Raw genomic sequence first — 17,882 nt, 5'->3', positions numbered from 1 at the left:
AGTGGCCAGGTTTGAAGATCCCTGCTTTAATGCATATGTGGAGAACTGATTACATTTTCCTGTAGAATATACCACTGTACAGCAGGGGTTCTCAACCTTGGCAACTTTAAGACTTGTGGACTTCAACTCCCAGAATTCCTCAGCCTGCAAGCTGGCTGGGGAATTCTGGGAGTTGAAGTCCACAAGTCTTAAAGTTGCCAAGGTTGAGAACTCCTGCTGTACAGGTTTTCCTTGACTTATAACAGCTCATTTAGTGACTGTTCGAAGTTACTATGGCAGTGAAAAAAAGTGACTTATGACTATTTTTCACATGGCTGTTGCAGCATCCCCACGGTTACATGATCAAAATTCAGATGTTTGACAACTGGTTCATATTTATGACAGTTGTCGTGTCCCGGAGTCATGGACACTGAGGACTACCTGTACTGTAGGAGAGAGGTCTCCAAACTTGACAATTTTTAAGACTTGTGAATTTTAACAGCATGGCTGGCTGAGGAATTCTGGGAGTTGAAGTCTACAAGTCTTAAAGTTGCCAAGTTTGGAGACCGGACACAGGGCATTATAAGTGGCTATATAAAAGCTAACCAAGTTCAGACCTGGTAAATACTTGGATGGGGGACTACCTGAGAAGTTCTCAAAATGAGAACAGCATTGAGAAACCTCATGGAGATAAGACACTTGGGGTCAAACTCAACTTAAAGGTAATTTGAATTTGAGAACGACAGGTCACAACACTTGAGAAATAAGGCTTGTATTTAATTTCATGTTACATCTTCAATCTGCTGGAAAGAAGGAGAACTTAGCAGCACAAATAGCAAAGACTTTGGGGATTAAAAGTAGACCACAAGGAGTGCTTTTATAGAGGGCAAGAGTTGTTGACCAATGCAGAGTTTTTCTGAAATGCTGAATCCCAAAGCTTGTGCAGGATTTTCAATTAAAGAGAAATCTTATTAGTAATGTCCTTCAGAAAGTTATTTCTCTAAACTGTTTGTTCTTTGAGGAAAATACATAAGCATCTTGTTAAGTTATCAGCGTTTAAAACCTAATTCTCCACGGTCCAATGAATTTTATCTTACACAAAATTGCATACTCTGTAAAGATAGTTATGTTCCTTGTATTGGGAACATCTCAGCAGGATTAATAAAACTTTTTTGTTCTTTAGGGAAAGCTCTGGATTTTGTTTTGTTTTTTTGCCTAGAGGGAGAAGGAAAATTGGTTGAGTGAATTCTTCAGTAGTATGGCTAAAATTGGGAAACGATTGATTTTTATCTTATTTCTGGATTCTTTTGTCTTAGATTTTATTCAACAAAAATATCCAATATAACAGAGGTCCCCAACCTTTTCGGCATCAAGGACCAGTTCTGTGGAGAAAGGTTTTTCTACGGACCAGAGAGTAGTACATGGTTTTGTGTACTAATTGAATCCCATGGATGGGGCTTTGCTTGTTTGTGCAGACCGGTTGCTGTCATGCCACGGCCCAGTACCAGGCCACAGACCGGGGGTTGGGAACCCCTGCAAAATAACATAATGAAAATTAATGTGCCTGTTTCTTTATTTGAAAAGGCAGGTAGTTGTTGTTGTTAGTTGCGAAGTTGTGTCCGACCTATCGCGACCCCATGGACAACGTTCCTCCAGGGCTTCCTGTCCTCTGCCATCTTCTGGAGTCCATTTAAGTTCACGCCTACTGCTTCAGTACTCCATCCAGCCACCTCATTCTCTGTCGTCCCCTTCTTCTATTGCCCTCAATCTTTCCCAGCATTAGGCTCTTCTCCAGTGAGTCCTTCCTTCTCATTAGGTGGAAAAGGCAGGTAATGAAACTTCATTGTAACATTTTACTGTGTATTGAAGCAATGACTACACTTCCATTTACCTAGCTACCCTTGAACTTGAAAAGTTACACGGGAGATGAAATTTGCCTTTGCTTTATTGTCTTCTAAGTCTTGAGCCAATTACTGGTGACCCGCTTGATAGGATATTACAGGTAGTCCTCAACTTACGACAGTTCATTTAGCCACCATTCAAAGTTACAACGGCCTTGAAAAAAGCGACATGACTCTTTTTCATACTTACGACCGTTGCAGCATCCCCATGGTCACGTGATCAAAATTCAGATATTTAGCAACTGACTCATATTTATGACAGTTGCAATGTCCCAGGATCATGGGATCCCCTTTTCTGACCGTCTGACAAGCAAAGCCAATGGGGAAGCCAATTTCACTTAACAACCGTGTTATTCATATAACAACTGCCGTGATTCACTTCACAACTGAAAGGTAACAATGGGGCAAAACTCACTTAACCAAACTCACTGATCTCTGTTTCACTCAGAAACAGAAATTCTGGACTCAATTGTGTGTCGTAAGTTGAGGGCTGCCTGCAATGGTTTAGAATAGGGGTAGACAACCTTGGCTCTTTTATGACTTGTGGACTTCAACTCCCAGAATTCCTGAACCAGCATGGCTCAGCTTGGAAACTCCCCCTTTCCCTTCAGCATGGCTGGCTCAGGAATTCTGGGAGTCATAAAAGAGCCAAGGTTGCCTATCCCTGGTTTAGAAAATACATTGATTTCTCTTTCTCTGATAAACTGTTCAATGTGTACCGATTGGGCATTTAAACACATGTGCAAGAAAAGTATGTGTTCCTTGCACATTCAAGAAGGGAAATGATGGGCTGTCTGAAGAAACGTTTGTAGGTTTAATTTTCTAAAACTTGGTAACCCATATCCAATTACCTACAAGGACTCTGGTAGCGGTTGTCATGATTCCTCACCAGGCAGTGGATCCGGCAGCTGAGTCTGAGGAATCAAATGAGGAGGAGGGGCCTGGAGTGACATTAGAGTCAGGAGCTCCAAGACTTACAGTTGGACGAGGAGCCTGGCCCCTCCACACGCGCTCAGGCTGAGACACAGCTGTGCTGGGAGCCTGAGTTGGACAGTGATGAAGAACAGATGGGACAAATCACGGATGCACGAATGCGCAGGAAAGAGAAGTGAGTAGGACAGAGGAATGCAATGGTGCGGCTCCAAAGGCAAAGGAGAAGGCATTAGGAAGCCATGCCTTGACTGAATTATAAAAGGGAAGGGGTGGGAGGTGCTGGTTGCTGAAGATAACCGTTTGTGTTGAGGATCGAGTTTCTGTGGACTGTATTTGTTTGCCTTGGACATTGACTCAGGTCTGTGAGAATAAAAGGGGTTGGTTTTTCTTGCGGTTCCTGCCTGTTTCTTGGAAGAGGAGTTTCTCCTTGTGAGCATAACAAGGACTCACGTAGGCTGGGACAGAACAACGGTGCCTTTGATTTACGATCCCAACTGGGCCCAAAACTTTCCTTTCTAAGTGAAACAAGAGTTCAGTGAGTTTTGCCCCATCTTATGACCGTTTTTTTTCTACAGTTGTTGAAGTGAATCATTGCTGTTGCTAAGGGACCTTGCATGTGGCTGTTCAGCAAATCAGGCTTCCACCATTGTTGTTGGAAACAAACTGGGAAGTTACGAATGGTGATCCCGGGACAATGCAACTGTCATAAATCTATGCCAGTGTCCAAGCACCCGAATTTTGATCACATGACCATGGGCAGGCTGCAATGGTCATAAAGTGTGAAAAGTGGTCATCGGTTACTTTTTTTGCTGTAACTTTGGTCGCTAAAGACTACCTGTCCTTTCTCATCTAATCATGTTCTGATCCAGCACTCTGCAGAAGTGCTGAGACATTTATACCACCTGTCCATTTCTGGTTGACAGAGTCAACTGAAAATGCCAATAAAAGAAGACAGAATTTTTTAAAGTGATCTTTCTTAGAAAGAAATGTGCAATCTGATTTTTGGATTTTTTTTTTTTAATTTCCAGTAAGTTTTAAAATCCTCTATTGTTGAGACAGCAGTCATTTGACAACATCAAGCTGTTGAGACAAAGCCAAATATAAATGTCTTTTTTTTTCTGACTGGTTATGAACTTTCTGTGGAAACCGCGAGGCCACAGGCAAGTATGATGTTTGCCTAATTTCCTGACAGTTAGAACAATTAATCAGTGGAACAACCAGCCTCCAGAAGTTGTGAAAGTTCCAACACTGGAAGTTTTTAAGAAGAGACTGGACAGCCGTTTGTCTGAAATGATATAGGGTTTCCTGCCTGAGCAGGGGGTTGGACTAGAAGACCTCCAAGGTCCCTTCCAACTCTATTATTGTTGTTGTTGTTGTTGTTGTTATGGTGTTCCTCAACTTTGACTCTTTGAAAATGTCTGGACTTCAACTCCCAGACGTCTCCAGCCAGCATCATTACCTAGTTAACAGTAAGATCCCTCGGTAACTTAAATTCTTGAACCAGCCATGCTGAGGGGAAAGGGAGAGGTTTCCAAGCTGAGCCATGCTGGCTCAGGAATTCTGGGAGTTGAAGTCCACAAGTCATAAAAGGGCCAAGGTTGCCTACCCCTGCACTAGGGTTATACAGCACTTAAGATTTGAAGGAGGAAAGGACTTTTGGAGTGTCCAGAACTGCTCACAAAGCACTGGCCTACAATTCTTTGGACATCTGATCCTTTCTTAGGAACAGGTGCACCTGTGGAGGGCAGCATTGCAATGGGGGGGGGGAGATAGTTGGTTTGAGGAGTTGCAGGTCATGCTATCCACACTTCCAATTCTCTGTGAAGCAGCTTGAGAGTAGAATGCTGCAACAACTCTGTTACAGACCCATGTATCTGTAAACATAAGGGAATTGACGTATTAACCCTATTGCAATCGATTCGGGCACTAAACCCTAATGAATAACAGAGTTGGAAAGGACTTTGGAGGTCTTTTAGTCCAACCCCCTGGTCAAGGGTCTAGGGCAGGGGTCTCCAACCTTGGTAACTTTAAGACGTGGACTTCAACCCCCAGAATTCCTCAGCTATCTATGCTGACTGGGGAATCCCTGGGAGTTGAAGTTGACAAGTCTTAAAGTTTGCCATGGTTGGCAACTTTACCATTTCAGACAAATGGTTGTCCAGTCTCTTCTTTAAAACCTCCAGTGATGGAGCATCCACAACTTTTGGAGGCAAGCCGTTCCAGTGGTTAATTGTCCTCACTGTTAGGAAGTTTCTCCTTATTTCTAGATTGGTTCTCTCCTTGATTACTTTCCATCTTTTGCTGCTTGTCCTGCCTTCAGGTGCTTTGGAGAGTAGCTTGACTCACTTTTCTTTGTGGGAGCCCCTGAGATATTGGAGCATGAGCAACGTGGAGATGAGACAGGCAGTTTCAAGTGCCAGTTTCATAGGGTTGATTTCTGACTTTATGTTGAGTGGGGAGATTTAAAATGATGGAGCCGGGGGTGGTTTATTTCTCTATGTATGATTAGGAACTTAGTTTGTAAGCGTTCCCAGATCATGTGAAGCCTTGTTTGTATATAAGGGACCGAGTGCTGAAATCCTCTGCTGAGTTATGGAGATTCAGCAATGGAATGGGTGCCTTATCCATGAGCTGTTGTTATGTGTTCAGATATGATGCCCACAACTTGCTTTGGAAAGGGGTGTCCCATGCTTGTTAAAGATATGAACTGCCTCTTTTGGAACCCTGTTTCCTACAGCCTTTGAATGTGGAAATCCTACTTAGCTCTTATTTGAAGCTACTGTAGATATCATTGCCCTTTGCAAACTGTGCAGGTTGCCAATTTTTTTTAATGAATTTCTTTACTGGTCGTAGAGAGCCTTCAGGAAAGAGTTTGCTAACCTTCCATTCCTACCAAGGAGAATGATAGTTTAATGGCGAACCTTTTAGATAGCAAACCTTTTAGAGACTGAGTGCCCAAAAACTGGCCCCGCCCCCACTCCACCTCCTGCTCCGCCCCCGCTCCGCCCCCATCCCCCGCCCCACCTGCCCACAGGACCACTCACCAGCTCCAGGGCCCGCCACAGATCGCCCAGGCAGCCCAGCAGCGCTATGGCGGTCACGCCCTCTGCCCGTGCCCTGCAGCATCAACTGTGCATGATGGGGAGTAAGGGCAGAGTCTTGTCTACGCTGCTTGGCTGCCATGTCCGTGGCTGCGCTGCTCCGGGTGGGCCACGCTCAGGGGCGACTCTCCTTCAGGGGGGGCTGCTGGAGAGGAGGGGTCGCAGGGGGAAGCGAGGCTGGTGCAACGGCACGTGTGCCCACAGAGAGGGCTCTGAGTGCCGCCTCTGGCACCCGTGCCATAGGTTCGCCACCACTGGTTTAATTCATAATTGTGAAACTTATTGTCACAGCCTGATCAAAGGTGTTTTTATGTATGCTGGCAGTTGATAGTGTGCAGTTTTTGTTGTTGTTAATTGCGAAGTCGTGTCCGACTCATTGCGACCCCATGGACAACGTTCCTCCAGGTCTTCCTGTCCTCTACCATCTTCTGGAGTCCATTTAAGCTCTGGAGTCCATTTAAGTTTTAGTTTACTTTTTGCTTATATATAATCAGCTTGGACTTGTTTGAGAAGGTGGGCACAATTTGAAAGGGTAAGAGCTTCCCTTGTGGTGAGTAGATAGGCAGTTGTAGACTGGATACTAACATTGTAGGCCTGGCCAGGGGACAGCTTGTTTAGGATCATTTTTCCTTGAATACCAAATCATGGCCTTTTCTTTCTTGCAAGCAAATGGATGCTTTGGTTTAACTGTTACTCTTCCTTTCTCCTAAGGTCCGTCATCCTGTCATCTGTGCCAACAATCATGTCTTCTGCTCTATTTGTATTGAAGTATGGCTGAAGAACAACAGCCAGTGTCCTGCTTGTAGGATCCCCATCACCCCTGACAATCCTTGCAAAGAGGTCCTAGGTAAAGTAACTCTCTTTCCCTTTGAATACGTACAGTGTTCTTTTATACCAGGGGTCTTCACACTTGTTCCTTTTATGACTTGTGGACTTCAACTCCAGGCACTCTGGCTGAGGAATTCTGGGAGTTGAAGTCCACAAGTCATAAAAGGGCCAGGTTTGAAGACCCCTGTTTTATACCCTAATGCAGAGAGAGAAAGCTAACCCTTTGTCCCCTTGATGGGGAGAGGCCCTTTTGCTTGAGATCAGAAGGGAGAAAATATGATTTTTTGCCTATGAAGATTCTCAGTCACTCAGGTCCCAAAGGTGTATTTTCAAGAGACAACTGGACTCTTCTTGTTTTTCTTTGGAAGACGCTTCGCTTCTCATCCAAGAAGCTTCTTCAGCTTTGACGGGATGGTGGGGAATGGAAGGATTTATACTCCTTGCAGACAGCTGGTCATTTGCCCTCTTTTAGAGAGACTTTGAGGCCACCTGGAGGCTTATATGTCACCTTATGACAGTGTTTCCCAAACTTGGCAATTTTAAGGCATGTGGACTTCAACTCCCAGAATTCCACAGCCAGCATTGCTGGCTGTGGAATTCTGGGAGTTGAAGTCCACATGCCTTAAAATTGTCAAGTTTGGGAAACACTGTCTTATGAAAAAGCACCTTTGGGATTGAGAATCTCCATAGACATGTTGCAGCAAATGTTTTTCTTTCTTTTTAAAAAAATATATTTAATATATAAAATTCAAAGAAAAACAGAAATAAGAAATTAGGGGAAGGAAAAGGAGAGGGGGGGGGAAAGAAAATGTGAGGTACAAGGGAAAAACAAGAAAGTTCAGTTGCCTCTTGAAAAAACAGCTTTGGGACAACCACTAATCTTCCTCTCTTATTCACTGATTTGCTAGAAATCAGTGTTTCTCAACCTTGACAATTTTAAGGCATGTGGACTTCAACTCCCAGAATTCCACAGCCAGCATTGCTGGCTGTGGAATTCTGGGAGTTGAAGTCCACATGCCTTAAAATTGTCAAGGTTGAGAAACACTGTGCTAGGTAGTTAGTCTAACTATCCACTATCCGCCCCCCCCCCTCTCCTTTCTCAGTTAATTGAGGAAAGAAAACATGGCAAGTTTCAGATGACGACTTGCAAGCATTTTTTTTTTTTTGAAACTAAACTGAAAATCGGATTGTGAATAAAGGCAAATGTCCCAGGATCATATTGCAGGATCCAATCTGGGCCATTCACCAGGACCAGAGGTTGAACGACCCAGCTTGGATAGTGAAAATCAGATTGCCCATCACTGCAATTAAATGGTGGAATGCACCCCTGGAGCTGTGTGCAGCAACCTATTAACTTAGTTTTCCTGAACAGATTTCCAATTGAATCTAGATCAGTGGTTCTCAACCTTTTTAATGCCGCAACCCCCAACCGGTCGTAAGTCGAGGACTACTCAACCGGTCGTAAGTCGAGGACTACTCAACTGGTGCAGCACCGTTTGCAGAATGGGACTTTTGGCTGGCTTAGCAGGGCAGAGACAGCCTGGACAATTCCTATTGGCTTTTGAAAGCCAATAGAATTAGACTCTATTCAAGAGAGTCTATTCTATTGGCTTTCAAAAGCCAATAGAATAAAAGGGAGTAGCACAGCTAAGGAAAAGGGGGAAAAAATGGCGGACTGCGTTGTTTGGCGACCCCCGTGAAATGGTCGTTCGACCCCAAATGGGGTCCCGACCGACAGGTTCAGAACCACTGATCTAGATGATGATGATGATCATCATCATCATCATCATAAAAATCATTGTTGGCTGACATGTTGCAACTTTTCTCCATGAAGCAGGTGCCACTTTTTTTTTTGTTTGTTTATGCTGGCTGAAACAGGAAAAAGCATTTTTGATGGGGGGTAAAGAAGGAGGGTTTCACAGAGCTGTTTTCAAGATGGGCCCAATTTAAGGCTGATCTGATTTTCCTGCAAGTATGCAAAAATAATAGCATTGATATGAGATTTCTTTTAATTTTTTTTTTTTTTATTTTGCTACAGGAGGAACGAGCGAAAGCAACCCGGTGTTTAGCCCTGCCATCCGAAAACAGCTTCGCAAAACCAGACTGGAGATACTGCACAAAGAATACGAGGTACGACTGCAGCAAAGATAGTTGCTTGAGAAATGTTTTATCCATTAGCACGACTGATGGGAGACAGCATGCTTCTGTACCTCCAGAAGTGCTTTTTTGTATTGATGTGGATGAGTCTGAGGATCTACCAAGAGCTTTGCAAGGGTTAGGTCAGTGGTTCTCAACCTGTGGGTTGGGACCCCATTTGGGGTCAAACGATCATTTCCCGGGGGTCACCAAACAACGCAGTCCGCCATTTCCCCCCCCCCTTTTCCATAGCTGTGCTACTCCCTTTTATTCTATTGGCTTTTGAAAGCAATAGAATAGACTCTCTTGAATAGAGTCTAATTCTATTGGCTTTCAAAAGCCAATAGGAATTGTCCAGGCTGTCTCTGCCCTGCTGAGGAATTGTCCAGGCTGTCTCTGCCCTGTCTCTGCCCCGCCAAAAGTCCCATTCTGCAAACGGTGCTGCACCCGTTGAGTAGTCTTCGACTTAGGACCGGTTGAGTAGTGCTCGACTTACGACCGGTTGGGGATCGCGGCATTAAAAAGGTTGAGAACCACTGGGTTAGGGGCAACTCCCTGCATAGGAGATAAATTCCTTGTGTGTCTAACCACACTTGGCCAGTAAAGAATTCCTATTCTGTTCTGTTCTATTTCTATTCCGCATTCTATCCTATCCTATCCTATCCTATCCTATCCTATCCTATCCTATCCTATCCTATCCTATTCTGCATTCTATTTTATTCTCTATTCTATTCTCTATTCCAGTGGTTCTTAACATGGGATTTTGTTTTTCAGGGGGGGCGATGGAACGAAAAGGGGCGACGCGGGGGCGAAGGAATGAAAAGAGGGCGATATGGGGTCGATGGAGAAGTTTTGGGGACACTTTTGAGCCTTCCCCTGTGGCTCCAAGCCTCCTCCGCCATTAGCAGAGAGAGAGAGAGAGACAGAGAGAAGCACTTGTGCTTCTCTCTCTCTCTCTCTCTCTCATGCGGATTTGCCCCCTCGCAGGGCTCCTGATTGGCGCTGCCCCCGGGTACCCCGCCCACTGGGAGAAGCGCAGCCAGGAAGTCCTTTTCCCTGGCTGGCCCTCTCCGAGGTGCACATGGCCGGGGAACCGCGCGGGGAAGCCCCAGGATCCCCGCTGAGAGCAGCCCACCAGAGCCTCAGCTGAGCGGGCCAGCCTTCCCATAAGCCACGGCCCCGAGGGAGAGCAGCCCCTGCGATCCCCAGCCACGGGACCGTTGGCCCAGCTGGCTGGGAAGGCGCGTCGGAGTCCCGGCTGCTTTGTCGGCGAAGAATGTGAGGTGAACAGAAGATGGGGGAAAGAAAGGGAGGGGGAGGCATTTTCCAACCAGTAGCAGAAGAGCCCCGGCCAGACCCGCGGGAGCCCTCCTCCTGGGGCCCGGCGCCAGCTTCGTTGCCCTCCTCCTCCTCTCCTTCTTCCTCCTGCTGCCCCCCAGGCAGCAGTCCCGGCTGGGCCGGCGGTCGACGGGGGCATTGTGCCCTGGGCGACGCTCCTGGGTTGCAGATTGCCGGGAGCGCCACGCAGTGCGGAGTGGCCCCAGCTCTTCCAGCACAATGGACCTACCGGCAGCACGGGAGGCTCCAGCATTGGTCCTGGCGGGAGGCGGATCGTTGCCCTGGTTCTGACTGAGGACGCCGGTGGCGCGGGAGAAGGTTTGGCGATGCAGCTGATGGGCATTCTGCGGATACCCCGTGACTTAAGCCCAGGGACACCGGTGGCATAGGAGGCTTGGCGATTCAGCCAACGGTCGGGGCATTCCGCAGATGCCCCGTGGCCCTGACTTGAGCCCGGAGATGCCAGCAGCACATGGGACGGCCTGCCAACATGACCGTGAGCCGGGGCGTCCCCGCAAGCCCAGCGGGCATCGGAGCTGGGTGCCTCCAGCAGCGACAGAGTGTCTTCTGCTGCATCCTGCCCCCCCTCCCCACCCCTTCAGCCTCCTCTGCCTTTTGTTCTCTCTCTCTCCTCACCTGGAGAAAGAAGGGGGGAGGGAGGGAGAGGAAAGAGAGAGGGAGAGGGGAAAGAGAAAAAGAGAAAGAGAGGAAAGAGAGAGAGAGGAAGGGCAAGTGCCTCTCTCTCCCTCTCTCTCTTTCTCACACACACACACACACACACACACACACATTGAGTGGGGGAAGAGGACTGGCAAACCAAGGGCAGAAATAGGGAGGGAGGGAGGGAGAGAGGGAGGGGGAGAGAGAGAGAGAGACCCTTTTGACATCTAAAATGAAGACAACACTGAAGATATATAGCTAAAGATATAAAGGTAAAAAAGGATATATGCAGTGTTATCTTCATTTTAGATGTCAAAAGGGTCTCTCTCTCCCAGTGCGGCTCCCAGTGTTTTGTTTTGTTTTCGGTGGGAAACGGGTCCAAGTGGTTCTTTGAGTGTTTTGGGTTGCTTACCCCTCCTCTACCCATACAGTGGCGCACCATTGGCCAGAATGGGCAGTGATGGAGGGGGGAGCGTTTCTTTTGAAACATCGCATGCTGTTTTGTGTGTCTCTTTGTATTGTACTTTTTTAGTGTGCACTCCAGTTCGATATTATATTTTCTTTGTGTCTTTTTAATTCTTTTTACAGTGTGCGTGACTATATATACTTTCCTCGAATCTTAATTTAATTTCAGAGTTTTCATTTTGAAATTCTTAGTTCCTGCATTGTGGTTTGTTCTTATACCCTTTTTATATTTCTTTTTGCATCTTAAATTTCACCTGTAATTCAGTCATTAAATGTTACTGTTTTTCTTTTCGGGCATTTCACTTTCTTGCAATTGAATTTTGTTTTCAGTGGTCATTACATTTAAGTGTCTTGAATAAATAAGATAATAATGAAATACATGTATCACAAAGTTTGGGAATAAAGTGACGGGTGGCATCAAATTTTTTCACACCGTTGAGATATGGGAAAAAGACTGGAAATAAATTATTTACATCATATGTCCTGATGACAATTTTAAAGAAAACAAAAAAAAGTGTTTGCATAAATTGAAGAATTATTTCCTATGTTGTGATTGAGAGGTTATGTTGGGGGAGGGGGGCAATGACAACTTCCTCATTGGCTCAAGGGGGCGATTCGTTCAAAAAGGTTAAGAACCACTGCTCTATTCTATTCTATTCTCTATTCTGCATTCTATGCTTGCTATGCTATTCTATTTTATGCTATTCTGTTCTGCATTCTATTCTAATTCTATTCTCTATTCTATTCTATTCTGCATTCTATTCTTTATTCGAGTCTATTCTCTATTCTATTCTGCATTCTATGCTATTCTATTTTATTCTCTATTCTAATTCTATTCTATTCTATTCTATTCTATTCTATTCCTAATTGATCATGAGGAAAAAATCGCACACATATTCATTTGTGTGCTTTGATTGTGCGTATTTGTAGGACGGGTGCTCCCCAACTTGCAACCACAACTGAGCCGAAAATTTTGTTGGTAAAGCGAGACAATTGTTAAGTGGGTTTTTGCCCCACTTTACGACCTTTCTTACTGCAGTTGTTAAGAGAGTCGCTGCCGTTGTTAAATTAGTAACATGGTTAAAGGAATCTGGCTTCCCCCACTGACTTTGCTTGTCAAAAAAAGTCACCAAAGGCCGATCGCATGAGTGACTTCATACATACACGTCAGTTGCCAAGTGTTTGATCACATGACCCTGGGGATGCTGCAAAGGTGGTCAGTTTTAAGTCCGTTTTTTTCAGTGATGTTGTAACTTCAAATGGTCACTAAACAAAAGCCAGTAAATTGAGGTCTAGCTGTACATTCTGGGATGATCAGGAGAATTATTTAGCATGTGTTGGGAGCTTGTTGAAAAATACTATTTCAGTGTGAAGTATCTTTTTTAAAAAAATAGAAATTATTGGCTGGAACAAAAGGATCACCCCAATTATCAGTGAGTCGTGCAGTGATTCCCTGATGGTACTCAGTATATACAGGTGTAGTCCTCGACTTACAACAGTTCATTTAGTGACCATTCAGAGTTACAACGACACTGGAAAAAAGTGACTTAAGGCCATTTTTCACACTTACGACCATTGTAGCATCCCCATGGTCACGTGATCAAAATTCAGACACTTGGCGAGTGGTTCCTATTTATGACGGTCGCAGTGTCCCCGGGGTCACGTGATGCCCTTTTGCAACCTTCTGACAAACAAAAGCCAGTGGGGAATCCAGATTCACCTAACAACCGTTAACTAACTTAATAAATGCAATTATTCAACTTAACAACTGTGGCGAGAAAAGTCACAAAATGGGGCAAACTCACTTAACAAATGTTTCACTTGGAAACATAAAGTTTGTAACTCGAGCACTACCTGTAATTATTACATCCTTGTTCTTTTAGAAAACTGCCAAAAATCAATAACACCCTGATACACTTGAACCAAGTTTATCTCTGTGCTGAAATGCTACAACATGGGTCTCCTTCTCACCCAATCCAGCAATTTCATCTTTCTTCCGTCCTGCCCTCACTTATCCCCCAAAACTCTTCATCACGAGTGCTTCCATTATTTGGATCACTTTCATGTTTTCCTTGTAAATATTTAACAAAGTATTCCATGTGAACTACTTGTGTGCCTGAAATACTGGATCTCATCTTTTCCTCGGCATACCCAGCAAACATGTATACTATATATTCAACGCTTAACTTTTATATCGCTTCAGATCTTATTGCTTTAAGTCAGGGACCGCTCCAGGCACAGCAACTAAATCAGATTCTGCTTACCCTGCTATCAGAATTAAGATGGTCAGGCCAGATGATCCCTTAGTACAGTGGTTCTCAACCTGTGGGTCGGGACCCCATTTGGGGTCGAACGACCATTTCACGGGGGTCGCCAAACAACGCAGTCCGCCATTTTTTCCCCTTTTCCTTAGCTGTGCTACTCCCTTTTATTCTATTGGCTTTTGAAAGCCAATAGAATAGACTCTCTTGAATAGAGTCTAATTCTATTGGCTTTCAAAAGCCAATAGGAATTGTCCAGGCTGTCTCTGCCCTGCTGAGCCCGCCAAAAGTCCCATTCTGCAAACGGTGCTGCACCAGTTGAGTAGTCCCCGACTTATGACCGGTTGAGTAGTGCTCGACTTACGACCGGTTGGGGGTCGTGGCATTAAAAAGGTTGAGAACCACTGCCTTAGTATGATCCAGCAGAATTGTGTATCACTTAATGCAGTGGTTCTCAACCTTTCTAATGCCGCGACCCCATAATACAGTTCCCCATGTTGTGGTGACCCCCCAAGCACTTATACATCACCGGGTGCCAGGGGCGTGGCCAAAGAAAAGGGGGAAAAATGGCGGACAGCCTTGTTTGGTGACCCCCGTGAAATGGTCGTTCGACCCCAAATGGGGTCCCGACCCACAGGTTGAGAACCACTGACTTAATGGGATCCACGCATATGTCATTTGGCGAAACACACTTAAATCTAGAACATTTATCAGATTCTGCACTGTGGTCACCCTTCAGAGCTCTCCCTGAGAATTAAAACATTGTGGCTTCATCTGCTTTAAACTGGTACTGTTTTAGCTGTGGTCTCTACTTCACTCTGGACCTTTTCTCCACTAGGATGAGATAGAATCACTACAGAAAGAGTTGGAAACTCTGAAAGGGGAAAACCTCAGCCTGGAGTCCCAGCTCAAATCTGTCCTACATCCGGAGACCCTGCAGGTGCCAGAGAGAACTCAGGAGAGTCCACAGCCCTCGGACAAGGAGCATAAAGTGGATGCTGAGACTTTGGCAGCATGGACCCAGAAGCTTCAGGCTGCAAATGACATGTATGAGAAAGTGAAGGAGGACATGGAAAAATTAATGGAGGTAATGTCTGTTGATGCAACTAGGTGGCCGCCTGTGCATTGGCTGTTGACAAGGCACGGGTCAAAGAGGATTGGGACCTCAAATTGTCTAAGTGTAATGCTCTATTAACGGCCCCAAAGATGCTTTTTCAAGAGGCAACTGGACTTCCTTTGTTTTTCACTTCTCATACAAAAAGCTTCTTCAGTTCTGACTGGATGGCGGGGAATGGAAGGATTTATATTTCTTGCAGACAGCTGGTCATTTTCCTTCTTTTAGAGAGTCCTTGAGGCCACCTGGAGGTTTATCTGTGTCCTCAGGGTCACCTGAGTAGTATAAATGGGTGTGGAGCCTACTTGGAGCTGCTGAAAGGACTGTGTGTGGAGCTGTATTTTCTGCAGGATGTTTCTGTAGCTCCACAACACACTCCTTCCAGCAGTTCCTAAGAAGGCCCCACACCCATTTGCACTACTCAGGTGACCCTGATGACACAGAATAACCTCCAGGTGGCCTCAACAACTCTCTAAAACAGACATGTCAAACACAAGGCCCGGGGGCCAGATGCAGCCTGCGAAGTGGTTTCATATGGCCCGCGAAGCCATCCTGGAAACAATGAGGGAACTGCCCCCGCTGCCTTGGCCCTGGCCCAGGCTGGCCGGGAGCCAATGTACAATTTTGTGGTGGCCATCTATGCTGAAACGCATTCAGTCCTAGCTCCACAAGGCCATCTGGAAACAGCGAGGAACCAGTCCCTGCCATGTCGGCCCAGCCCCCTAGGTGCATGCTGTGGAGGTGTCACCCTTTGTGAAGAATGAAGAAATGGACCATGCCTTGGTGCTTGCCCTGGTCCCACCCCCTTCTGCCAGAGACCCTCAGATCTGTTCCACTTCTGCCCAGGCCCCCACAGGCACCCTTGACGCAAACGATGTAGAGCTGGCCATGCCCACCCAGTAGACCACACCCACTGCATCCACGCCCACCTAGTAGGCCGCACCCATCCTGGCCACAGTCCTCCGGCCCCCCGAGGGCAACCGCAATGCTGATGCAGCCCTCAATGAAATTGAGTTTGACACCCCTGCTCTAAAAGAAGTGAAGTGACCAGCTGTCTGCAAGGAGTATGAATCCTTCAATTCCACACCAACCAGTCAAAGTTGAAGAAGCTTCTTGGTTGAGAAGTGAAAATGTCTTCAAAAGAAAATCAAGGAAGTCCAGTTGCTTCTTGAAAAAAGCACTTTTGGGGCAATCATGACCTGGATGACTGAGAATCTCCATAGACATTTATTATACTCTATTAATAATAGAATAACAGAGTTGGGAGGGACCTTGGAAGTCTTCTAGTGCAGGGCTTTTCAACCAGTGGTACGGGTACCACCTGTGGTACATTGGCACCTGGTAGGTGGTACGCAACCATCCTAGAAAAGTGGTAGCAGGGGAGGGGAATGAGAGTGCCGCCGGGTGGGCAGGCAGGTGTCTTGCTCGGCTGTGCCTTGGGGGGCACTTTTTTCAGTGCCATTGTAACTTCCAATAGTCACTAAGCCAGTGGTTCTCAACCTTTTTAATGTCGCGACCTCCAACCGGTCGTAAGTCGAGGACTACTCAACCGGTCGTAAGTCGAGGACTACTCAACTGGTGCAGCACCGTTTCCAGAATGGGACTTTTGGCGGGCTCAGCAGGGCAGAGACAGCCTGGACAATTCCTATTGGCTTTTGAAAGCCAATAGAATTAGACTCTATTCAAGAGAGTCTATTCTATTGGCTTTCAAAAGCCAATAGAATAAAAGGGAGTAGCACAACTAAGGAAAGGGGGAAAAAATGGCGGACTGCGTTGTTTGGCGACTCCCATGAAATGGTCGTTCGACCCCAAATGGGGTCTCAACCCACAGGTTGAGAACCACTGCACTAAGCGAACTGTTGTAAGTCGAGGACTACCTGTACTTCATCACTTTTTTCCCTTTTTTTTTGGGTCATCAATTTTTGACACCTTGCTAGGCAACTGGTGGTACTCGGATATTGCCATATCCTAAAAGTGGTACAATGGGTGAAAAGGTTGAAAAGCCGTGCTCTAGCCCAACCTCCTGCTCAAGCAGGAGACCCTATACCAGGGGTGTCAAACTCGCGTCACGTGACGTGTGGCGACATATCGTGACTTTTTTCCCATTGCCGGCAATGGGGTGGGCGCGGGCCGGCAGTTTGACACCCCTGCCCTATACCATTCCAGGCAAGCGGATGTCCGGTCTCTTCTTCCAATCCTCCAATGATGGAGCACCCACAACTTCTAAAGGCAAGCCTGGGAGAATGTTCTTGAGAGACAGGAGGAGGAAGAGAAGCCGAAGACTGGGTAACAGATAGATAAGAGGCCGCTGAGCCCTCAGAAGGAATGAAGGTGTGGCAGTCCTCTCAGAAAGGAGCCTCCCTCAACTGTGAAAGCCGGGAGGAAAAATATACTTTTAGACTTAACAAGATTCTGTTGTTATAATAAAGTGTCACAGTAAGGTGCTTCTTCTCTGGACTACCTTAAAGGGTTATCGTACAGTACAGTAAGCAACCAAAATACAGGTACTGTATATGCCAGCGTATTAGGCGACCCGGCGTATAAGACGACCCCCGTCTTTATAGCCGGGCTGCATTCCTAGAACGTCATCTTATACGCCAGAAACTACCAGTATTTCCGGCGTATAAGACGACTCGGCATATAAGACGACCCCCGTCTTTGGCGCCGATTTCAGCGCTCGCGGAAGTCGCCTTATACGCCGGCATTTATGGTAATCCTCCACTTAACTCCAAATGAGACAACCGTTCAGTGAATTTTGCTCCATTTTATGACCTTTCTTGACACATTTGTTAAGTGAATCGCTGCAGTTGCCAAGTTGGTGACACAGTTGTTAAGTGAGCCTGGCTTCCCCATTGACTCGGCTTGTCAGAAGGCGACACGAGAGGATCACATGACCCCGGGGGACGTTGCGACCATCATCAATAAGAGCCAGTTGCCGAGCGTCCAGATTTTGATCACATGATCATGGGGATGCTACGATGGTCATAAGTGTGAAAAACAGTCATAGGTCACTTTTTGGGGGTGCCGTTGTAACTTCGAACGGTCACTGAATGAACTGTTGTAAGTTGAGGATTACCTACAAGGTTCAGTAATGGTCAGTTGACCTTACGTTCTTTGACCACGGTCAAATATCCTGTTAAATGAAAAACACTCCTGCAGAGGGATG

The 17,882-nt window shown here is 46.0% G+C and overlaps 1 protein-coding gene across 1 annotated transcript in view; it reads left to right on the top strand.

The window, feature by feature from the left end:
* Positions 1-17,882, top strand: part of OBI1 (ORC ubiquitin ligase 1) — a 38,002-nt gene that overhangs the window by 8,183 nt on the left and 11,937 nt on the right. Inside the window, exons 2-4 of the mRNA XM_039356984.1 lie at positions 6,626-6,761; positions 8,781-8,872; positions 14,441-14,689. Of these exons, the coding sequence (XP_039212918.1) occupies positions 6,626-6,761; positions 8,781-8,872; positions 14,441-14,689 (477 nt within the window). The remainder of the gene's footprint in view (positions 1-6,625; positions 6,762-8,780; positions 8,873-14,440; positions 14,690-17,882) is intronic.

This window comes from Crotalus tigris, unplaced genomic scaffold (genome assembly GCF_016545835.1).
Source record: "Crotalus tigris isolate CLP2741 ecotype Arizona unplaced genomic scaffold, ASM1654583v1 scf7180000018856.1329670, whole genome shotgun sequence".
In the NCBI taxonomy this organism is placed as follows: Eukaryota; Metazoa; Chordata; class Lepidosauria; order Squamata; family Viperidae; genus Crotalus; species Crotalus tigris.
This window is presented reverse-complemented; position numbering and strand designations above follow the sequence as displayed.